At 32.0% G+C, this 24,857-nt stretch overlaps 1 protein-coding gene across 3 annotated transcripts in view; it reads left to right on the top strand.

Moving 5' to 3' along the window:
* The first annotated feature begins 15,206 nt into the window (after positions 1-15,206).
* Positions 15,207-24,857, top strand: part of LOC129798295 (rho GTPase-activating protein 100F) — a 119,994-nt gene continuing 110,343 nt past the window's right edge. For all 3 annotated transcript variants that reach the window (XM_055841358.1, XM_055841359.1, XM_055841360.1), the window contains exons 1-2: positions 15,207-15,702; positions 20,925-21,197. In XM_055841358.1, coding sequence (XP_055697333.1) covers positions 21,114-21,197 — 84 coding nt within the window. In that variant the 5' untranslated portion in view covers positions 15,207-15,702; positions 20,925-21,113. The remainder of the gene's footprint in view (positions 15,703-20,924; positions 21,198-24,857) is intronic.

The raw sequence follows: 24,857 nt of genomic DNA on the forward strand, positions 1-24,857 counted from the left end.
TGAAACCTTTTTGTTCACGGTTTCGTTCAGCAGTGAACGTTAAACTATCGATCAACGACAAATCTAATGGCAGAATCGCATTTAGCTGCTTAGCGGTGTAACACTAATCTAAGACTAAACGTTTAACCTCTTTTCCGAAATCTCTTAATTTCTAAACAGAAATCGTAATCTCTAAATTTTAAGAGTCGGAAAGAATTATTGCCGTTACTATACTAACCTGGGTCCTAGCCAAAATCCGGAATGCCAAAATCTTGAACGTCGCAATTCCCAATAGCTAAAATTCCGAATACATTAAAATTCCGAAAGCCAAAATCCAGAATGTGTCAGAATTCTGAAAAGCTAAAACCACATTCCCCAAAATCCCGAAAGCGCCAAAATTCCCATATCCAAAATTCAGAATTCTTAAGTCATAGCTACTTCCACGATTACACTCGCTTTTGCTGAAGGCAAAGGAAAAGTTTCAGTGTTTTGGGAAATTATTCAACATAATTATTCTCCGTATAATTTCGTCCCTATTAGGGTTTTCACAATTAGGGATTTTTAACTTCGGAATTTTGGCCTTTTCGGCACTTCGGAATTTTGACCTAATTAGGATAATGTTCAATTATTATTATGGATTGTGGTTTTCGGGATTTGGTGTCTTCACGGTTTTGGCTTTCGGTATTTTGGCCAGTTCTGATTATCCTCAGACAAAACTTTTGGAAAAGTTTCCCAAGTTTTTATAATTTGAAAGTTATAATTGAAGTTATAAAAACTTGGGAAACTTTTCCAAAAGTTTTGTCTGAGGCTAATCAGAACCGGACAAAATACCGAAAGCCAAAATCGTGAAGTCACTAAATCCCGAAAACCAAAATCCCGAAATGAACATTATCCTAATTGGGTCAAAATTTCGAAATGCCGAAAGGGCCAAAATTCCAAAGTCAAAAATCTTTATTAATTTATTTTATCTTTATTAATTATAAAATTATAAAAACTTGGGAAGCTCTTCCAAAAGTTTTGTCTGAGGCTAATCAGAACCGGCCAAAATCGTGAAGACACTAAATCCCGAAAACCAAAATCCCGAATTGAACATTATCCTAATTGGGTCAAAATTTCGAAATGCCGAAAGGGCCAAAATTCCAAAGTCAAAAATCTTTATTAATATAATAATTTATTTTATCTTTATTAATTCAGCTAAACAAAACTTTCGGCATTTCGAAATTTTGACTATTCAGGATTATGGATTTTGGCTATGCAGGATTTGAACCCATTTGGAATTTCGACTAATTCAGGATTTCAGCTTTCAGGATTTCGACCCTATTCTGGATTTGGTAACTTTTATATTTTGGCTTTCGGCATTTTGTCTGGCTCTGACTAACCTCAGACAAAGCTTCTGGAAAAATTTCCCAAGTTATAAAATTATTTCAAGTGAACTATTTCACTATTCGGAATTTTTGACTTCGGGATTTTTACCCTTTCGGCATTTCGGAATTTTGACTACTCAGAATTTTGCTGAATTCGGGATTTTGTTTGTTCAGTATTTGAACCCATTCGGGATTTCGACAAATTCGGAATTTTGGTTTTCGGGATTTCGACCCTATTCGGGATTTGATATCTTCAGGATATTGGCATTTCGTAATTTTGGGTTTCGGTATTATGGTAGTCTCTGACTAACCTAACAAAAAAATTCTGCAAAACTTTCCAAATTATACAATTAATTCAACTAAACTATATGGCCTTACACCGGCTTCAAACATGAAGTTCAGTTAGAAAACTTAAATTATATACTTTCAAAATAATAAAAAAATCAAAATAATAAATACTTTCGAAAGTTCTTGATTTAGAATGGATAAGGACTATTAATTATTTATACTTTTAGAATATCGTTATTAAGCTTTTGCCATTTAGAAATGACGAAATCTTCGAGAAAGGAGATAAACCTCCCGTTTGAAGACTAGATGTTTAGCGCATGTCCTGAATTTCTCAAAAACCTTAATAGCAACCAATATTATTAGTTTTTCAGAATCAAATAGATAATTTGCCCTTAATAATCTATCTAAGCTTATGTTATTTTTTTCCAAAAAATATTGATTAACCCATTCAGTCAATGTACCAGAAATTCTTGAGATAGAATGTTCATATTTTGGGATTAGTTTCCTACAGATTAATAGATGAATTTTTTGAAAAGAAAAAAAAATTATCCATTATGGGGATGTGGGGAGCCGCCTTCAAACAGACGTCTTAACGGTCACTGAATTTAAATTCTGTACATTAATTCATTACAAACTCTATTGATTTAGATAGAGTAACTATCCAAGAAAACACATTCGCAACCGGAATTCAAATCAGAAAAGAGGATGAAGGCCAATTTTAACAAATTTGATGGGATGTCGAATTTTCCGTCCGCCATTTTGAGGAAAATTTTTGCATGACTTCACGCGAAGCGAGAAAAGAACAACAAAATGTATTCCCATCTCTGTCGGGCTATTTTTCCAAGTAATTGAAGGACTAAGGTAACTAAAAATCCTTTCCCGACAGAAATTCGAATATCAACTGCCCTGGAATAAATCATCAAAAATCACTCAATTTGCGTATGATGTGTAATACCATGGTAAGGAATGGGTTAATAAGAAATTAGAAAAGTTAAGCCTTATAGCTAAGTTTTAGGTCTGAAGTCTGTACTAAAGTCTGTACAAAATACGGTAAACAAAAGTTCGATTTATAAATTATGCCCAGTGCACAATAAATTTTGTTTATAAACATGTTTTCAAAATTTCCTATGAGAGAGAGCGAGATGATTAGATCTACATTTCATTCACTCTCATAGAAAATTTTGAAAACATGTTTACAAACAAAAATTATTGTGTGTTGGGCATTATCTAAAAATCTTTTTAAAATTGCAAGCAGTAAGTTCTCTAAAATCCGTTTAAAGTTTAACCTTGAAGAATATGAATAGGAATTACTCAAGGTCACTGAAAAGCTTTTAAAGGGGGTTGTAAGGAAATTACAAACAAAATTAAGGATACATGAATGCTAATTTAATACTACTTCTTATCTGTAAAGTTCCTAATTAAACTTTTCATTGCCGGAATTACATTGTCTATCATTATCTACCAAAAAAATGTAACATTTGAACCTTTCAGAAAATAAAATTGAACAAGAAAATGAAAATTTGATATCGAAATGTTTTTCGGTCATAAGTGTCAATGGGCAAAATATTCAAAGTTCTTTGTTTTTCAAGAAGTCTTCCACTTTACTGAATTTTAATATCCCTGTCATTCAATCATTGTTACGAAAATAGTTGTAAAACCAGTTAAAAGTCAGTTTCCATTCCACCCTGTATTATTGCTATTGTAAGAATTGTTCGGTCAAATCGATGAATGGTTCAGGAAGTGATAAAATTAGAATAGAATTTCAGGTAATTCATCTGAACCATGGACCAAAAAAATATGAGATTTGAAGGGTGTTGCTAAGTGTCATGATCATCATCCTGCCAAAGGTATCAGGTATCCATGACAAGTTGTCAGGGAAACTCCAAAACCGCTGGAAAATACACCTTCTTGTTGAGAAACAACTCTCAGAAATTTGACAAAATAAATATAAATCACAAATATTTTGTACCTGTAGCATAAATCAAATTTAAGCTTCTATTTTAGCAAAAATTCTCCCAATCTTCTTCTCTCTCAACTTTCTAAGAAAACATCAAAAGAATCCCCAATAATCCCGTACCTTCTTCTCAAGGGTTTTTCCCAAAACTTTTAGTCTAAGTCTCTTGCCTCGAGTGCAGCTTTCTTCACTTTTTCACTAAACACAGAGCCCAATTAAATTAAGATTAAATTATCACTTATCAGAGGATTTTTGAATACCATCAACTATTGCACCATCAAGTTCTTTTTCTATCCTGACAGACAGTGAAAAAGGCAAAAACAATATTTTGTTCATTACACAACAAAAAGTAAACTTGCTCTCTGTCTCTTTCTCTCTGAACCTGAATAGCAACAAACAGACATTGTATTATTGATCAAATAAACTTCCTACTACTCTTAGCAATATTTCAATCCTTATTAACTATTTTTCTTTCATTGAACATTCACCGCCACAACACCATCATCCATGAAAAACAACGAAAAATCCCTTTTTTCTATTGAGAAAAAAGAGGTTTTCGTGATAATATGATATCCTTTTCGCACTAACGTGAAATACTTGAAAATTGCAGAACATTTCCCATGGAATGGACAGAGAAAACACGTTGTACAAGGATTTTACAACCTTCAGTTTACCACAAATTGTCGCCTGATATTACTAATATATTCCACCTTCGCGGCACGCATTCAATATTAACCCTTTATGATTTCAGTAAAAGGATATTTTAGTGAAAAATTTTCGCAAATGTAAACTAAATATTATATAATAAAAAATATATTATAAATAAAGAGAATATTATAAAAAAAAATAAATAAAAATAAAAACTGCCTTTTAGCTCCAAACATTTTTCTTAACCTAAAAAAAACAATGTAGACTTAAATTTAATTTTCAATTTTAAAAATTTTCTTTTACCATAATTTTATATTGAAGCTCAAATTTTCGTATATAGGGGAAACTGGGGCACCACCAAACACTGCGATTTTTTAATCGGATATTCGACTGCAGAGGATAAGACCTATGGGAATTTATAGGCACTATAGGGATACTTGTCCACTGAAGGAATGATCGAGATAGTTCAAGTAGTTTAGAAATAAAAATTAGTGTTTGGTGGTACCCCGTGTTTGGTGGTGCCCCAGTTTCCCCTATATACGAAAATTTGAGCTTCAATATAAAATTATGGTAAAAGAAAATTTTTAAAATTAAAAATTAAATTTAAGTCAATAATTTTTGGTTTCTCAAATACAAGAAATATCTTTTATAATTTGAAATACCATAGAAATTAAAAAAAAAAAATGAAAATCATGCTTTTCGTTAATTTTTTCTGAAGATTTTACTAGTAAATATCTGTTATAATTATTTACTATTTTTTATAATAGAAACTATATTAGAATATAGTTTCTATAAAAATCTATTCGATCTATAAAAATTACAGTGCTATCACACTAGGATTTTTCCAATTTGTAAATTAAAATTAATTTTGTGATGAATTGTTCCTATGCTGTTTTTACATGAAAAAATATAATTAAATTTATAGATTTTCGCTTACTTATTGATATAAACTTAAACTCGGTTCACAAAAACACGTTTAAACATGGTAAAACGCATAAATGTGGTTGCTCAAAATTATTTGAATTTAGAAAATTAAATTATTAAAATTGCTCATTAATTTCAATTTTATTGCAGTTAAACAAGTAATTTTTTGAACCAAATTGTTCTTATTACATTTATTCACTCATAATTAGTAATATTTGTTTCAAAAAATAAAATAAACAGAGTAATTTAGTGATGAATTTGAATGAAATGAAGGTTTAGTAGTGGAACTAACTTGTTAAGTTTACTCCACAGCAATTCGAAGGATATTTTTGTGTCAAGAAATCTCCAGTTGAGATGACCTAATACAAATTTTCAATAACACTTATATAAGAATTGTTTCATGAACCCCTTAGTCTACAATTCTTTCTTTTGGCTTTGGGGAGCCTTCTTTATAAGATAAGTGACTTATGGAACATTTGAAGAACTATTACACATTTTCCGGAGTCATTCACAATTAAAGATCTCGCGGTACTATTTAAAATTGAGCAAATTTCTTGCAAAATGTGTCCTAGTTGTGAGAATTTTCAAATAATTATAGAAATATTAATACACACTTAAAATTTAAAATTAAAACGGGAAAAATTCTTGTGTGATAGCACGGTTAAACAGCTTCTGGGACTTTATTTCTTAACCGATTTCCTCAAATTTAGGATTGTTCGAAAGGTCTTGGAATCTTTGCCAAGTTGGAAAGTGTTTGAATTAATCAGTAAAAATGTGTTCAGGATCAAGGCAACGCTATTTAGAGGTTATGAATTAATAAGTTTAAAAAGATAACGATATATAGCATTCTGCACAGTTTATTTTTTCAGATTATTTAAGGATCATTAAAAGATTTATACAGGCTTCAGACCACATGCTGGACATACTTACGACTTAAGTCGAGAGACGGCTTAAGGTAATTATAATTAAAATACTGATTAGACTAAATTCCGATCAATTTGCAACTAACTAAACCGTTTCTCAGATTAATCCTAGAGAAGGTTTAATCAGAAACTTATACGGGCTTCAGACCTAAGACTTAGCCATCTGGCTTAACTCCTCTAATTCCTTGTCGGGCATTATTTTTTAGGAAATCGTTATTTAGGATTGGATATTAAGGACAAATGATCCATTAGATTTTGAAAAATCAATAAAATTGCTTGTTATTTAGATTTTTGAGACCTTCGGGAACTGGGCTAAACCCCCAATCTGAAGCCGGCCTTATGGAAATGCAATATGACAATGACATATGACAAATTTTAAAATTTTTATTTGGAAAATTCGGAAAAATTCATTGAAAATCATATTCATACCCAAGCGGCATTTAATATAATAAAAATGTATGTCTCAAATGTAACCAACGTATTTTCAATGTAATCGAGATATTTCTAAAAAATATAATGTATGACTATGATGGAGGTATATTGACTGAAAATTATATGCGTTGCATACCAGAAAAATAACTTATCAAAAAATTGCATAGAAAATATCAGTTATTTTCAATCATTATGAATAATACATTTCATTTGATAAATTTCGGTTAATATATTGGTATTTTCCATTAAAATTATGACTAAATGTTTTTAGATCCATAAACAAGTTATAATCTATTTTTGAGTGAAAATGTATAAAACTGTGTCAAAAATATCGAAAGTATGTTTATCTTACATATTCTTGCTGTTATGTTCACATAATATCGTGAAACTGTATGAATATCACGTATTGATATTTTTTAGTTACATTTGTTCCGTAAAAGAGACAAGTCATATACAACTTGTGTTCTTTTTGTATGGCGCAACCACATTGTCAAATTCTGCTTTGTTTATTAAGCAGAGATTCATATTCCAATGAAAATTTGTAAATTTGAACATAAATTAAAGCCTTGAAGTGCACCAGCGTTTGCATTGAAGTTGAGTACATAGATAGAAGGGATCAAATTTGAAGAAGTGAATGTAATTGATGGAAAAATTATGAATTAATACTTCGTTCGTGAGAGTTAACATTTTCTATCTTTAATTGCAGTGTCGCCAAATTGTAAGCATTAGGACAGCTTCCTGATCTTCTAACGTGAAAATAAATTGCAGAAACAGTGCCCAGAATGTAGAAAATGTTCATAAAAAGCATAAAAATGCAGAGTTTTGAAATTGTTAATGTGCAGTAACATTATTGTTATAAGGGATCTGTAATGTGAATATAATGTACGACATAATGTAAATATAATCATAAATAAAATAAATATATTGTTTTCTATATTTTTCATTTATTCGGGTTATAGCATCTTAATTTTATTTTATCGGAACAAAAAGAAGATTATGGCATGGAAAATTACACAAAATTGGTGGCGCTAATCCCAATTTAATTTAAATTTATGCACAAAACATTGATGAGTCTCGATATTTGTACAGAATGGTGCTCAAAATGATGTATTCTACCAATACATGTCGCTCCCGCTTGGAATTTTCTTACAAGGTTGGTGTCAAAAAGCAAATGGCGGGCACTGGTGGGATAACCTTACATTTGACCTCTAGATTTTTGGGGACGAGAATACCCATAAAGTTTGAACGAGTTTTTTTTTTTTGAAAATTTAAGAAAAAATTGTTTTTCGAATTTATGTAATCTGTAATTGTTAGTTATCATACTTATTGATCCCGAGAGGGTTTTCCTTATTCTGGTCTAGAAATATGAAAAAAGTCACGATATCTGCAAGGAAGCAGAAAATCGAAAATTCACAATTTTTGACCAAAAATATCTAAGCTCAGGAGTTAATTAGGATCCTGCAAAAAATATACTAGATTTGGACATCCTTATAGTTTGTAAAAATCCAGATGGATCGGATTTTTATCGATTCAAGATAGTCTAAAAAAAATTGTTGTTTCCATGGGTACCCAGTGTCCCAAAGGAGACGAAAGAGTTAAGTCTTCATACGCAATAAAAGTGCACGAGGCACAAAAAATCTGACTGAATCGTTAGGTATAATTATTTTTCATTTAAGGAAAATATTTGATCAAGTTTTAAATGAAAATGCAAAAGAAATGACAATTCTACGATCAGTAGTTATAAAATTGATATTGTATAGTGATTATATTTTATTTAGTCATAATCGATACATTTTACCGTACAAGATGACGTGATTATATCTAAAATAAATAATTTTTATATTTTGGATATAAAAATTCCCCTTTCACCCGAATATGGACCTCTTTTATGCGGTTATATAGAAGAAATTTGTAAAATCTTCGCCATTATTTTCGAACAGATATCAGACATCTCTACTCATTTATAGCGATAAATGCCGCTTGGGATATCAGTTACTAAAAGAACTTTATATAGCTCCTTGTAATGACCATTTGGTACTCACTGTCTATTACTGTTGTCCTGTTTTCGAATTTATCACGAAAATTTGTCACATGACATTGTCGTCGTTACAGAATTGCCCTACTGGTCAATTTTGAGATTCTTTACTTGTCAATTTTTAAAGTTGCTTTCTGCAACTGAAGGGTTAAAAGAGGATATTTCAGTGCATTGATATGAAAAGGATTGGCGGCTCTCTATGCCTTTTTGTTCCTCCATTTCGTCGCGGACAGGTGCTATGTATGTTTGGCTGCCGTAAACAAAATGTGTGAAAGTAAAACGAAGGAGGGAACAACCACCCACAACACTTTGCACCTGGTCAGGAGGGAGAAATGGAAAATGTGCCGCAGTTCCGCGCCCATAACTGAAAATCCCGATTCCCGGGACACTACTCCCTGACCTTGGAACTGAGAAAGGTTTCAGAGTTCACAGGAAGATGAATCCTGCGAGATTTTAAGGAATTTAGGTGGCTTCCGGAGGGTGGAAGGCAGATTTTCAGAATGATAAAGATTTTGTAATTAACCTTTTGCTTCTGCAATTAATGCATTTTGCCGGAGAAAATTGAGACAAGCAACCAAGTGGTTTAATTGCTTCCTTGAAAGATGAATTACTATGTAATTAGCAAGGATATTGAGAGGATTCCTCCTGGGACGAACTTCCCTCCTCAAAATCAGGGATTAGTTCAGTCACCCGGAAGGAGGTTTCTGCCAAAGATTCCCTACAAATTTCCCTGGTTTTCGCTCTCATTTAACCTCTGAGGATCTGTTGAACTCTTCGAGAGGTTGAGAAAAAGGAAAAACTAAAGAAATATCCTGAAGAAAGGGTCAGAAAAAGCGATTATCGATTATTTTCCTGCAATCATTTCCCTCATAATCCTTCCTTTCTTGCTAATTTTTAGCAAATTCAATCCGAAAAAAAATTCCCAGGCTAGTTTTTCCCAAACAAAGACCTTGTCCCGGACAAGAATTTTCCAGGGAATTCCAGGAAAAGTGCCTTGAAAATGTCCGGAAAATTCCTCCAGGCTGAAACGTCATTGGAGTTCATTTTGACAGATTCTACTTTTTCTTCCTCTCAAAGAAAATCGCAGAAAAAACCCATTTTTCACTCAAAACTCTAATTCTTTAAACACACAAAACCCTCAAAAGTTCTCACCTGATCGTCAGGAACATTTTCCAGCATTTTCAAGGCTCAAAAAGCCTCAAAATGAAGGAGAAAATCCGATTTTTCCACACACATTGCTGCCAAGGAAGATTTACTGGGCAATTATTTTCCCTCCTGGATGACTTCCTGAACACTTTTAGCACAATCACAACATGGAACACAACTCACTGCACTGTTTTTCACTGATATCGTGCACGTGGATGGATTTTTGGGTGATTTTTTCACAGAAAACTCCGGCCAATTTTTCTCTTACCTATATTTGTTTTTCTCGGTTGCTATGGCGTTTCTCACGGGTTGCCGCATGAGAAATCACCAGATTGCCTGACACTGCTTTCAGCGACATCTCATGCGGGGTATTTGCAATTCAAATATATATTGCCGACATTTAGGGGTTAAATAAAAAAAGCGCGAAATTTAAATGAAACTTTTACTCAACATTTTTTTTAAAATCTATTTTGAATATTTTTACTACCTTAAAATTGTTAACTTAAAATCATGAGATTTGTTATTCTGTAAGTGTACAAAAAATTAAATAATAAAAAGTGATTGACGAAGGTCATTCACTTTCCTTCATTTCTGAAGAGGGTGACCAAGAAAACAGATAAAGGGTGGAAAAATTGCTCAATAAATTGGCCAAAAGATGGGAAAATGGCCTTATCATAAAAGCTGAGTTAGTAGAATCGTCAAAAAAAAAATCTTATTTGGATGAAAGTTCACTTAACAAAGAAATCAGAAATAAGTAATTCTTGAAAATTGAATTTCATTATCCTTTTTTAAAGATTTCTTTAGTAATTTTCTGATTAAATGATTATCTGTTTATTGTACGCAGATTTGTAGTGTTCAAGGGGTAACTCATATTAAGAAACTCATGTCAATTGGATTTTTTGGCTTCGCGAAAGCCAAGAAATCCAATCTTTGCATCGCGACATCCAAGAATTCCAGTTTTTGCATCGCGAAACCCGATTAAACCCTTTTCTTGCATTGCGAAACTCTAGAAACCAGAAACCCTTGTAAGAAAAAGTGATTTACAACTTGGTAGTATTCTAAGTTCTGACTAAAGGTCTCTTCCATATTGATAGCAATTTTCGTCAAAAATTGCCTTTTGAAGGAAATCGTGTGCACTCTGCTGTAGGTAGAAACGTCAAAATTCTGTCAAAAATAAATTTTTGTCAAAAATTGCTCCCAATGTGTAGATGCCTTAATATGTTAAGATGCCTTAACATATTGGGAGCAATTTTTGTCAAGAATTGCATTTTTGACAGAATTTTGACGTTTCTGCCTACAGCACTGCAGCCAATTTCCTACAAAAAAGAAATTTTTGACGAAAATTGTGCTCAATATGTAGACACCTTTAAGCTTAGTGGTTTTAAGACGCAATTATAGAATGAATTAATCAAAATAATTTAAATTGCTTTTATTTAATGATGAGATAATTGTGAACATTTCGTATTTAATTTTTATGAACTATACTTTTCAATATAGGAAGAAACCTAGAGAACTTAAAAGGTTTTTTTTTGTAATGAACAAATGAAATCACGCGCACTGGTTACAAAAGATTTTTTTTCGAAATGAATACAATGAGATTTTAATTTAATATTATTCTTATTATTTGATATTGGGAGACCCTTAAAATTGCGGAAGAAAAAAAGGTTTATATTTGTCTTAATTTTTTATAGGAGGCGTGACTGATATGACCATGAATAGGGTATTTTAGGCTTTTAGTCTTCTAATTTATAAATTTAAAGAATGTGAAAGGTAGGTCGAGCAATGGCTTTACTTGATATTATATTATAAATTAAAAATTCAGACATTTTAAATTGGTTTGTACAGTAATAAATAATGTAAGAGGCGTGGTCTAAAATTATACGAACTTCATTCTTTTATTAAGTATAATTTAATTATATTTAATTTAATATAATTAAAATTATAATTAAAATTATTTAATTAATAGAATTTAATTAAATATAATCATTAAAAATAAATATAATCATTCTATAAAAAGACAATAATTAAAAAAAATAGTTATTTTATATTGAATTTTCTTCTCACTCAACATAATTTTCAAACTCAATAAATTTATTATTTAGAAAATAATTAAAGAATTGTTAAGAAAAATGCAAGTGTTCCAACTCAAATTGGTTAATAAAAAACCATTAAAAAACAATAAAATAATCTTCGTTAATCATTAGCAAAATTTGGATAAAAACTTAATAATTAAAAAAAAATAGTTTAATTTTAAGTAAGAAAGTAAGAAATAGTCTTAGTATATATCTGGGAGATTTGAAATCAGAATGCTCAAACTTATCACTTAGATATTATTACTTCAATTAAAAGTATTTTCACGTCATTTACTGTTTACTGATTCATAATCAATTTAAACCGATTTATAAATTACTCAAAAGGTCGCCTATAAATATCTCTAGTAGTAATGCAGTTAATTTTCAGACAAATACAGTAGACTCTCTCAAATTCGGGCATTTGGGACCGAAATGTCACCCGAATTAGAGAGAAATTCAGGCGTCAAATTGTTTGAAATGCAACGACTTTTTGTTCATCTACATTCTTATATCAAGTTTACATACCGATATTTAATATAAATTCTATGGAAACCTTAAATAATATCATAATTAATAAAAATCATGGAAATTTTGAGCATATTTGCTTCATTTGACAAGGAATAAGCAAATGAGAAAAATGTCAAGAAACTTTATTTCAAATTTAACTGCTGCCTGAATTAAAAAGTAGCCCGATCTTAAAAGAGCCGAATTAGCGGAAGTCTACTGTATTACTTGTCGGTACCTAACAGGCTTATACCCGGTTGGAATAGGTTCAGACTTACTTGAAATTCCAAGATCATGTCAATGAGCCCATAACATGTAATCATTCGGTAATATGCTCTCTAGAGTCGTTTTAACTTTTGACCTTAAAAAACATTATTAGTAATGGTTCCACGGTATTTTCGTATACGGACGAATGTCCAGGTAATCTCTAAAACATATCAAAAATTGCAAAAATCGCACGACGCGTTCTCCCCCAAAGGTCTCAAATTTCTATCTCTATCCATTTGGCCTCTAGAATTGGCGACAGTTGGACGGACAGACGGATCTGACAGACAAACAGCGTGACATCATTTCAAAGAAATTATCTAAAAAGCGAAGATTTGTTGAGTAAACTGGTCTCCGATGGGTGGAAGTTGAAAATTTTGGGGGATGAATAAATTGATAGATTGTAATACTGCTCTCTATGTGGATTTAGAGCAGTAAAATGCGTAATAAACCTTTAGTAAATATTTGGTAAAATAAAGGTTAATTTCAAGAAGTAATAATACACTCCATTTGACCAATTGTTTTATATGAAATTATTAATTAATTTATTCAGTCATACAACAGAAAATTAGTTTTGAAGTGAATCAAACTTAAATTACCGAAAAACTATCTAATAGACAAAAGCATCGAATCTGATGGATTATATTGGATTCAGATTTTCGGTGTTCATTACAAATGTTCGGGCAGCTTCTTTTCCTCAATTATCTTATTATATTCAATTTCCTCAAATGCAGAAAAAATCTAAATTGACCCACTGAGGGAGATCCATACCAAGGGTCGAAAGCTTTGGGGAAAAATTGAGTTTTTAATTAAAGAAAAGAAGCTGCCCTGACGAACACCAGAAAATCTGAATACAAATATTTAAAAAATCCTCTCAATTTTGAGACAAATCTCTAAGCTTTAAATACTTTAAATCCCTCATTTGGGCTTTAAAGGGTGGTTCCTATTGTCCAAAAAAGATAAGCTAAGGAATGTAATATACTTCACAGTATCGGAAGCTAAAATGGAAATCTTAGATACCGTTAAGTTCTCTTTAATTTAATATCTAGTCTGATTGGGTCTGATAGATCTTAGAAAATTTTAAGGTCTCTAAAAAAATTGAGTCAAAATTGAAATAGATGAAGCGTTAACCTTTAATTCAGAATAGTATGTATTAAATATTTACACTTAACATGTAATTGAAACCTCTAAATTTTCTTTATCCCAGAAGTGAAGGGATTAATAACATTAACTAAATAAAAATAACATCACGGTTTTAAAACATCAAATCTACAACAAAGTTTTGTTTTAACAGTGTATAATAAAAATGTTATATTAAAAATTCAATTAACTTTCAATTTCAAGCACGTCTGTTGATCCTCCGCCTGTTCAGAAAATTATGCGCACTCGATCCTAAAGCGTTCCAATAACGGTTCCAACCGTTCCAACACAAGATCCTGCATTTGATTCAGCCACTTTGTCCTAGAGGTCATTTAATTTATTTAGGTCATTTATTTTATTTCATTTATTTATTTAGGTTCATTTTTTTAATAAATTATTTTTTTATATATTATTTTATTAACATATTGCACTCGCAGTACGAAAAGTTTAGTATCAATCTTATCAATCTTTTACTTGATGATGGTTTTGAAGTTACTATAATACTTTTTTGTGTATTATTATATGGTTACGTAATAATGTAAAAAGTGTTGGAAGTGTGAACTTTTGAAACATTTTCGAAGTGCTGGAGGTCTAAAATCTTCTGCATACAAAGAGTGAAAGATCGGCTAGTCGGCGCCGAGAAGACCCAGCGAGCACAGTTAGGTAAAATAGGCAGCGTTTTCAGCAAAAATATGCTGAAAATGGTGCATTTTTTAGTTAACCGTGCTCGCTGGGGACTCTAAATACGGGCTTAAGACCTAAGGCTTAGCCATACGGCTTATCTTGTCTAATTTCTTATCAATCAAAATTTTTTTGGAAAATGATCATTTACGATTGGACAATATGAGTAACCATTAAATATTGAAAAACCAATAAACTTGTTTGCTATTTTGAATTTTGAGATCATCGGGAACTGGGCTAAACCTTAGGTCTGAAGCCGACATAAGATTGAATGATCGGTAGCCATAGTGAACCGTAACCGTAACTGTTTATCCCTTGATTTTTAATCATATTATCTTTACATTAGGGTTTACTTCAGTAAAATACTTGCAAATACAATTAGTCAAATTTATCATTTGGAAAATAATTTTCCCGCCAATTTGTGTAGAGTAACCGTTAGTATTCAAGTAGGGAATGTCGAATCGCTATCAAATCGATCGAAAATTTTGACATTTCGTCCCAAAAATCCCCACAATGAGTGCAAACGGATTTGCTTGAGGAGACTCATGGTTTGTATGACAGGAAAATTTCTCTCAAGAACATGAAAATCACACCGTGGGGCGATTTTCCGATGTTGTCTGATAAAACGTGGTGGAGAGTCGTGCGCCGGCGTAGCCAGAAGCCCAAGTAACACATCCAAACCCTTTCCAGGCGATTCACGAGGGAGTTGGAGGTGGATGAATTCTCCATTTTTGCCCGTTGAGTGTATTGGTGAATTTTCCAGTATTTCACCAAATCGATTTACTCTGCGACGACGCCGTGGTGACCACGAATTCTTGGCCACCATCGTTCTGCCACTGGAATCACGAGCACGGGAGAGAGTGTCGAACCGTCAACGGAAGCAGGCAGAGAGTGGACATTTGTAAAATTAACTTTGAGCTAAAAGAAAAATTTATCTCTCCTCATCCTGTACCTCTGCTCTGCCCCAAATTATCACAATTGAGTGATTCCGTGTGAAAAATCGCGCCTAGAGACACGCGAGACGTGGTGAAAAGTCGCAGGTGTGGAGTGTTTTAGTCGTTTTAGTGGACTGAAGTGAGTGCTGGTGAAAACGGATTTTTTCTTGTTGGGAAAAAAAGAAAAACCTTAGAGACTTTTTTTTGCTGAAACACTGGTGGTTATTTTTCAGTCATATTTCAGTGATATTGTGGTTATTTGGTATTCTGAGGGGATTTGTGACGGAATTTTTCTGTAGGAAGTAGTTTTTTTTTCACTGGGAGGGTGAAAATCGACAAATGGTGGCGAAAAAGAATCCCTCGATGGTGAAAAGACGGTGAACTGTCTGTGGATGTGTTGTGCTGGGAAAGAGGTAATTTTCCACCCCTCCCATCTTTGCGTAGGGTTGAAAAAAAAATGAATGAAAGTGCTTCTGTGTGCATTTCCCAGTGATGATTTGTACCAAAAGGATCGTGTGATGTTACTTTGGGGGGATAAAAAGGGGATTGGGCTTATGGTTTGGCGCAAAGTGCTCCCCCGTGAATCTCACCGAAATGCCTTACTGAATTTTTCACGAGGTCTCGGGTCGAGAAAAAAATGTCGCTGGCCGTGGAAAATGGATGATGGAGTCGTTGAGTTATTTCCGGGTGATACTTTAAGGGGAAAAAAGCTCCGTGGTGACCACTTTGCTGGGTGGGGGGAGGGGGAGAGATGGGGTATTTTCATGAGAGTGAAAATTGCCGAGAATACTCCAACCTTCTATAATCGTATTCTATAATTCATTCGACATTTTATTCTCGAGTCTCGGGAGCGATTGTATTGACGTGGGTGGGCTTGGGTGAGCTTTTTGAAGGGGGGGAATAGGTTAGGATGATAAAGGGGGTGGGTTGGGTGGTCGATCCGAGGAGCTTTTCAAAGAGCCGACGTCGACGCTCGTGGGGTGAATCGATCGGCCTCTCCCGATGCCTTCATCCTCCTGGGTTGAAGACCAAAGAGAGCAAGAGAGAACTTCAGACTTTCTCTCTTCCACACACATACAGATTTTCCCATATTTTCTCAATCCACCACCCTCCATCCAGCAGAAAGCCACCCCCTCACCCCACTGAGCGCGGAAAAAAATCCCCAATGTAAAAAAACACATCGAGAGAAATATCCAATTGGTGTGAAGAGGAAGTTTGGAAAAGCTCCCCAAAATCCAGAAGAATTTCTTCCACTGCTTTTCTTTCTTCTGCTGGAAAAATCTAAAATTCACCCGCACTTTCCAATGAGAAAATCATTCGCCCCCCATTCCTCCCCCAACATAAATTTGAGGATAATTTTCCCACGATCGTGTATGTGCTAACTTACACAATTTCTCGTCTCAGACAGTCGGAATTTCTTCTGTTTTTCCGGGAAGGTTTCAAGACGATGAATTTTCCGTGTCTATCGATCGCAGTTTATGGGTTTTTCTCCTCTTTTTTTTTATTTTCCTAATGATTAAAATAAACACACGAAACACAATCAACAACAGGCCAATTAATAAGACAAATTTCACCATGAAACTCACCATCGTTCTCCCTTCAATGTCTTCTTTTTCTCGTACGGCAAAAAACCGTCGAAGGGGGTGCAGGAATGGCACAAATCACAGGTGATTTACCTGCAATTTTCTAAAATAATACCCGGAAAATTTATGTCTACACTTTTGCACGATGGGGGACACAAATGGTGGAATTTTCAATGCCTTGAAACAATTTTCTAGTTGAATGGAACGGAAGTGATTCCAATTTGTCTGTTAGTGTTTGACTTCTTGTCAAAGGGTTGTCAATGAACGGGGAATCGGGTAATATCGGTTGGGATCGTGAATATATGAATTTAAACCTAAAACTTCCGAACTAGGACATATAACAATTTATTAAAATTTATTAAAAATTGAAAATGGCTATTCGATGTTTACTGAGCTTAAGACTAGGCTTTAATACTGTTCTACTTCCTAATTTACCACGAAAATTTGTCATATGACATTGTCATACTGTTACAGAATTCCCCTTTTGGTTATCAATATACAGGGTTGGGTGAATTTTTTACATTTTGCATAATTTTTTACATAGTAAAAAAAGCCTTTAACGTGTGCCACATTTTTAACATGTAAAGTTGAAATGTAAAAAATGTCAAATTGATTGATACCCATCAAATATCAAGTTCAATTTTTTTTTATTTTCAACTCAATCAAAGATTTCGTTGTAACAAGTAAAGTATTTTGCGGTTTTTTGCTGTAAAGCTTGTCGTCTAAAAAGCATGATGAAATTTGCTGAGCGTGTTGAACCAATATAATAGTAACTATCTAAACAAATAATAATTTTTGAAGTTATATATCTACATGCTCAGGGAGTTTTCTAATTGCTCTGTGGTTTCTACTAATCCTCAATATTGTAAAAAATCATTGAAATTAAGGTTTATTTCCTGCTCTCTTTATAACGATATTTTTTTGTGAATTTTGCTACATATACCTTGTCCAAAACATCACATTTCAGAAAACAATGTTCATGAAGAGAATCAGTGTCTCCTTGCTAACACTGATTCTGTGGTAATTAATGCTTTTGTGATAATATTCTAAAAACCATCGTGCTTTATTATTAAAATGAGACTAACATATTAAACAAAAGTTCAAACAGAAATTATGATATTATATCGATTTTTAATAAAATCTGCAGAGAATCCGAGTAAAAACGATCTAAATTGCTAAACGTTTCGTTCGAAAGCTGTGAGGATTTTATATTCAATTTTAACCGTTTTGTGCTGAAACTGTGCGCTCTTTATCTGCAATTTTAACCTTTTCGTGTTGAAGCTATGAGTGCATTATATACACATGAAATCATTTTAAGCTTAAGTTGTGCAGGATTTGAATATAATATTAACCGTTTTATGCTGAAGCAGTGCCGATTCTATGACTTTAACCATATTTAACTTAAGTAGTGCGAGTTTTTCAATACACATAAACAGCTAAAAAATCCTTGATTAACTTTTCTATTTGAAGCACTTTCTTTTAAGTTGAATTTCTGAATAAATAATAAACAATAATTTAGACAATATATTACTATTTTATATTTACATTGCAATTATTGCAAATATTGCAAATACACTAAATCGCAAGTTCTTTTACGTGTCATTATATCAAAGTCTGTTAAAAATAAACTATGTATATTACTATAAGAAATGATTAAAAATATTTTTTTTAGATTTTAAAAATTGATTGATCAAGTCATACTATTTCCCTATTTGCGAATAGTGAAAAATGTATTTTTATGTCTCATTGTTTTACATTTTTACTAATAATATTAATTTTGGTTCTATTATACGTTAAAGGTAAAATAATCAACATGTTAAGGATTTAATACAGGCAACATTTTGATATACCTATCTGTGGATAAAGGACGATTAATTAGAAAATCGTAACGTTATTTTACCACAGAGAGTATGTCTTATGTGTACAAAATCGTTGACTTACTTCACAACAATAGGTTTTCACAACAAAATTTTGTTCATGGCTTTTCCAAGAATATTTTCTTGATATTCCTCGTTAAGTAATATCAATATTACTTACAGAAAATGTTTAAAAGATTCAAAAGAGCTTAAATTTCCTTTTCTTTCATTTTACACATTTTTTACACTTTTACATATTTTTTACATGTAAAATGTAAAAAATATTTTTTACTATGTAAAGGCACAACCCTGTCAATATAATACGAAACGTTTTATTTATTAGAGCATTAAATATGTCAAAACACAACAGAAAAATCATTTTTAAAGTAAATAAAGTTACTTAAATTAGCTATAGAGACCTGTTTTGACGATTACCTAAAAGTTACTATATTTTGTTACTTGGGTAAAATCCTTAATTCTTATTATTCCTTAAATGTTCACAGTAATTGTACTATTTTATTAACACTGGCGTGATATTATTAAAACTCCTCTTTGAACAATAGATGTTTTAATATTTTGCATAATTTTTTTTTATAGTTAAAGGGAATAACAAGAAGTGGGAGGAAATAATGACTTTTTTCTGTTAAAATCTGACGTAAAGAACATTAACATCGATTTGTTTTAGTTAATTAAATAGAAAAAAATTAAGAAAAAATCACTATTGCTTTATTTTATGTTAAAATTTTTAGGGAGACTGTTTTTTTGCATTTAGTATAATATATACCTCAGGAGAGAAAATAAAAGAAAATACGTGAAAAGAAACGCTCTATCGCGAGTAAGAAGAAACTTTGTAAAACATGTTAATGATATACTTTATAAAAAAATTATAAGTAAAAGTAAGGCTAATAAGGAAAAATTACGAAAAATTTACCTTATTATTACAAATAATTCACTAATTAAATTTTTAGGGTTTTAAGATGTTCTATAGGGTAAAGTGGTACAAGTTGGATCGTGGTATAAGTTGTACAATGGTACAAGTTGGACAGGGCTTTTTTTCTTGATAAATTTAGTACTATATTTATCAAGAAAAAATCCCTGTCCAACTTGTACCGGCGAATTGTCCAACTTGTATCACTTTACCCTAGTTTAATGTCATTTTGCAATGTAACTTACCTTACTCACCTCGAAATAATCTATGTTAGCAAAGTTACGCCTTCAAAGTGAGTCAAATTACGTAAAAATATTGTTTTCTTTACTTTTGACTTTTTTTACTTAGCTTGAGGACTTTTCTTTTAAAATTATATCTAATTGATTTTAAATACAGCTATTTAATAATAACTGATTAAAATCTAAAAGATAATAAAATATTAAACAACTTCAAAAATATTTGGTCTCTAATATTTGGACAAAATAGATTTACTCCAAATACCGCATAAAATGCATAACACATCACATACAAATGCCATTTGCCAGCTTCAATAAACAGAACAGATATCCCACAAAATTGGTTTTGCAAGTTTTCACAAAATTAAAAACTTTTTCGATTGAAATCACAACAGGAAACTCGGTAAACCGTAAACAAAATTAATCAAAATAAGCATGCAACAGAAGAGATAAACATTAGAAAAATAAAGTTTAAAAGTTCTCTTTTTTTTCTTTGGAAAAGGAAGGTGATTGCGGTTTAAATTAGATATTCACGAAAAAAAAAGAGGAATTAAATGAAAAATCAGGATGAAGGATCACTTTTTCGCTCGTGTAACCCTCAATTAAAAACCTCCCTTTGGGGTTTCACGCTGGAGTATTTCCATGAGATGGAACATTGAGATATTGCCATGCAAGAGGGAATTACTTTAATTGAAGTCCTGGCGGAAGTGATGAATTAAAAGTAAATCCATTTTGTGTCCACCCCCAAAACCAACCTCCCATCAATTGTTAGGGATATCGATGAGAAAAAATTCATCATAATTCCATCTCGATGGGGTGAAAATGATAAATCAATACGAGCAATCGCAATCAAATATAATTCCATTGTAGTTGGTGGGTAGTAGTTGTAATAAGATAAGAACGTGGAAAAGAGCGGAAGTGGAGTGAATTGAATTTGTGAGATTTACGATTTGCCAAAGATATAAGTATATAATTTCTCCACCTTTCCTGGGAGACTGTAATTGATAGCTTTTGGGCTGTTTATGTGTTTAGTTTCGCCATTTCGCTCCTCCGCAACTCGACCCTCGTCCTCTTCCGGCATCACAGGAAAGATTGTAATATGTCAGTGAGAAGCTACTCTGCGACCATTTGTTGGATTCGTAGCAATTGTCCGGCCACCGCCGAGGGTCTCACTGGACTGGGCAGTGTGGCGAAGATCGTGATCACGGCCAGGATCTACTAATGCAGTGGCGGAAGTTCACACGACTGAAAGCTGCTACTGGACATTCGCGTACGCGAAGAATGCTTTGTTGTGGACGGAGAAAGGTGAGTACCCAAGTAACAATTTATGATCATTATTGGAAGGTTTATTTAAATCCCAAACAAATACAACAAAAATGCTTTGAAACAAGCCTATATAATGCAGACTATGAAAGAAAGCTTTTACCAAACGTTTAAGGGTATTCTCACACTATGAGTAAATAATAAGTCATAATATAGTAATAAGAACGTCACAAGGATCTAAGAAGCATAATCTGTGGCAATGAGAGGAAAAACAGCTCTATCTACAAATTAAATATAAAAACAAATCAGTAAGAAACCACAACAAACAACGTGCACAATAAGAAAATTACAACACTGACAAAAATTCGTCAAACTTACCAAAACTTGCAAAAAATTTTATTGTTTTTAAAGCTTTAAATTGAGTAAAGGTCAAATCTGATTCTTTCGACCACATTTATTTTTAAATGCTCATTTATACAGTGTCAATAAATATTACTGTAATAAATAAATGAGAAAATTTATTGAAAAATTGATAAATAGAAAAAATAATTATTTTTGAATTACAGTAGATTTATGGTCAGAGTTGTGATTGTCGAATATTCCAACTAATAATTAATTTTCAGACTTTAATGAAATTCTCGTATCTTCCGTTTGAGCGCTGATAGTACTTTCTGTCAAAGTTAACAACGCTTTTGTCAAAAATATAGAAAATTCAACGAATGGATAGTCCTAAATTTTCGAAAAAGCTTTAAAGTCGAGGAAATTATTATGAAGTTGAATCAAAACATCAATGTACTTATTGTTAGATAAATTTATTTCACAAAAAAACCGAAAAAGATTTGAAATTTTCATAGTGAATACAGAGAAAGTGGACTACAATAATAGTATTAATCTTTGCTTTATTTTCTTACCACAATTAGTACTGAAAAGCTAAACAAATATTTCTTTAGGAAAATATATATTCTAAATCAGGGGCATGTCATTTCCTATGTTTCCCATATGTTTCTAGCGAGCCGAAAAATTTTTTGAGTTTATTAGCTGTTTTCTGTCATTGTAGAATGAATTATGAAAAATACTAATACAAAATAAAAGCCAATTTAATAACGAAAAGGCAACCGAAAACCCTAAATTGGCAATCTACGTAGTTTTAGAGATATCTCGTGAAATGTGTACAATAACAGGGGAAAAATTCCACTAAAGCTGGTCGCATTTCCAGAGCTAATGTCACCACTGTTCTAAATACAAATTATGTGTAATATAATATAAATTTAATCTAATATTATGGTAAACAGTACAATCGGAGACAAAACTAGCAAACTCATTACATAAGTTTTGCAGGTCTCGAGTAAAATTTCACAGATTTGAAATACAATATGTCTAGAAATCACATAAATATGTTGAAGTTACACAAAAATTACACATTATTTGAATAAATTAACAATTAATATAGTGGAAGAACAGCTAAAAATTTTTTTCTGTGAGTTTTCAAGAACTTCATCAAACGTTCGAGGTTTTAAGAAATTTAAGCAAAGGAAATAGAAAATAAATTTAAATAAATAAAATAAATTTCAAAATCTCCTTTTTTAAAAGAAAATATTTTCTTGAAATATCAATTTTGACCAACTTATTTTTAAAATTTTAAGTAAGGGAAAGCGCGCTACCTTCGGATGACACAAATTTTGAACAAATCAAACTTCAAAGTGTTTTTTAATGAACTTGACCACATAACATAGCATTATTTTCAGTATTTTGTCCCACATAAAATTCAAATGCTAAGAGATATCAACTTCCGGTCTTCGATGATCCCTCCTCAAATGACATTATTTCGAACCTAACCACTTTATTTTTCTCCCTCTCCTTTCATACGTTCCCTATCCCCCAAAAATAGGTAAAAAAATGAGGTTTTTCCAACTTTGCAGAAAATTGGCCATGGCGATTTCGCTTATTTTTGGATAAATATGTTTTAGAGATAGTCCAGATGAACATTTCGTCCTTTGACACCTATCACCGGAAAAATCTTCATCTTGAATTATTCAAGTTCAAAAGCCTAATTTTCACCAGATTTTTTTTATAGTCATTCTAATGCCTCAAATTTCCTGAAAAGAGCCATACGTCAAACTCATTAGGAACATAGAAAAAAATTGAGTTGTCCGATGCTTGAGTCGTCCGCAAGTAGCGGCTATCACTGCGTGTTTCTAAATGATTAGCATCCTTTAAAACAAAGTCGTATCAGTTTTCCAAAATTTTATTTAATTAAAATTGATCGCTCAAAGTAATAAGTGCCTAGAATTTACATTATTTACTCGGTCTCAGTTCGCCTTTTCTACCTTTTCTAAACCAGATAAATAACGGTTATCGTCAAAACAGCTCAATAAGCAACTTTTGGACAGATCATACGAAAAATTTTGTTAATCATGGATTACTATATTCCTGGATAGTAAGTAGAGATTTTCGTGTCTCATAGTAGTGCAAACAAACCAAATAAAAGTGCACCCAGGAATGATGCGATTTGATGCTAAGGAATGAAAATGTAGGATTTAAATGATTTTCAGTCTCGAGAATATCAAGAAGCATGGGTACGACGTCTTTATTCGTACTTTTATTCACTTTGTTTGCAATATTATGGGACACAAAAATGTCTACCTACTATCCAGGAATATAGTGATCCGTGGGTTAATGCATTTGGACAATATTTGTTCATATTTTCTAATTGGTCAGAAAATGCTCTTTGGGAGGTTTCAGAAAGTGGCTAGAAAATCATACTTCTTGTTAAGATTGAACAAAATGTCTTTGGCAATTTTCAATTTGCAGAGAATTTTCTTTCTTATTAAATGATGTCCACTGGATATTTTCTTTTTGCGAAAACCATAAATGAATTAAAATACCACAAATTATATTTGCTGTAACATTTTTAGGAACTTCAAGACAATATTTGCATTCAAATTAGAGGTATATAATCTTCAGGAAAGTTGTAGAACGGTAAATTTCTAATGAGAATTTTCTTATTACATATCTCTCAGTTCTTCTGGAAAACTAAAATCCACGTTTCCCAAATTAAGTAAGGAAATAAGGGAAAATATTTGCAATAAGAAACAAATAGCTAAAGCTCAAACACTGAGAAAAAAACGAGGGTGCGACTAACCTTTTTTTCCTCATAACTTTAACACTTTTTAGGTATAAAAATATGTCAACATTTTTTAAATTTAATTTTACACCTTTTTAAGGGTGAAATCAACATGAAATAGAGTAACTTTAACCCCTAATATACATAAAAAGCATAATATTTACACCGATTTCGGATCAATAATGCAGGGTAAAATTAACATTTCCGGAATGATATTTTAACATTTTCGGATTTCTCTCAGTGAAGGCATTTAATAGTTTCAAATTCGTATCCAATCAGGGAGCGGTAAATGATTTATTTGACAATATAATAAGAAATGCATTACTGCCAAATTTAACTTTTGTGTCAAACAATTTGCCAAATATTGCTATAAATTCTTATTTAGATATCTTTTAGTAATTCCTGTACCCCCTTTCTGTTGTAATATTAAATGGTAAGGAATCCCAAAGCTTCTCAAGTTCTATTTAAGCTTAATTTAATTATAAGAGATAATATCCCTTCTCGAGTAAAAGTGAACTGGTATTTCGGGAATTTCCTTCACCTAAAGATGAAAAGAGGGACAAAAGATTCCACGATTG

The sequence above is a fragment of the Phlebotomus papatasi genome, chromosome 1 (genome assembly GCF_024763615.1).
Source record: "Phlebotomus papatasi isolate M1 chromosome 1, Ppap_2.1, whole genome shotgun sequence".
NCBI lineage: Eukaryota > Metazoa > Arthropoda > Insecta > Diptera > Psychodidae > Phlebotomus > Phlebotomus papatasi.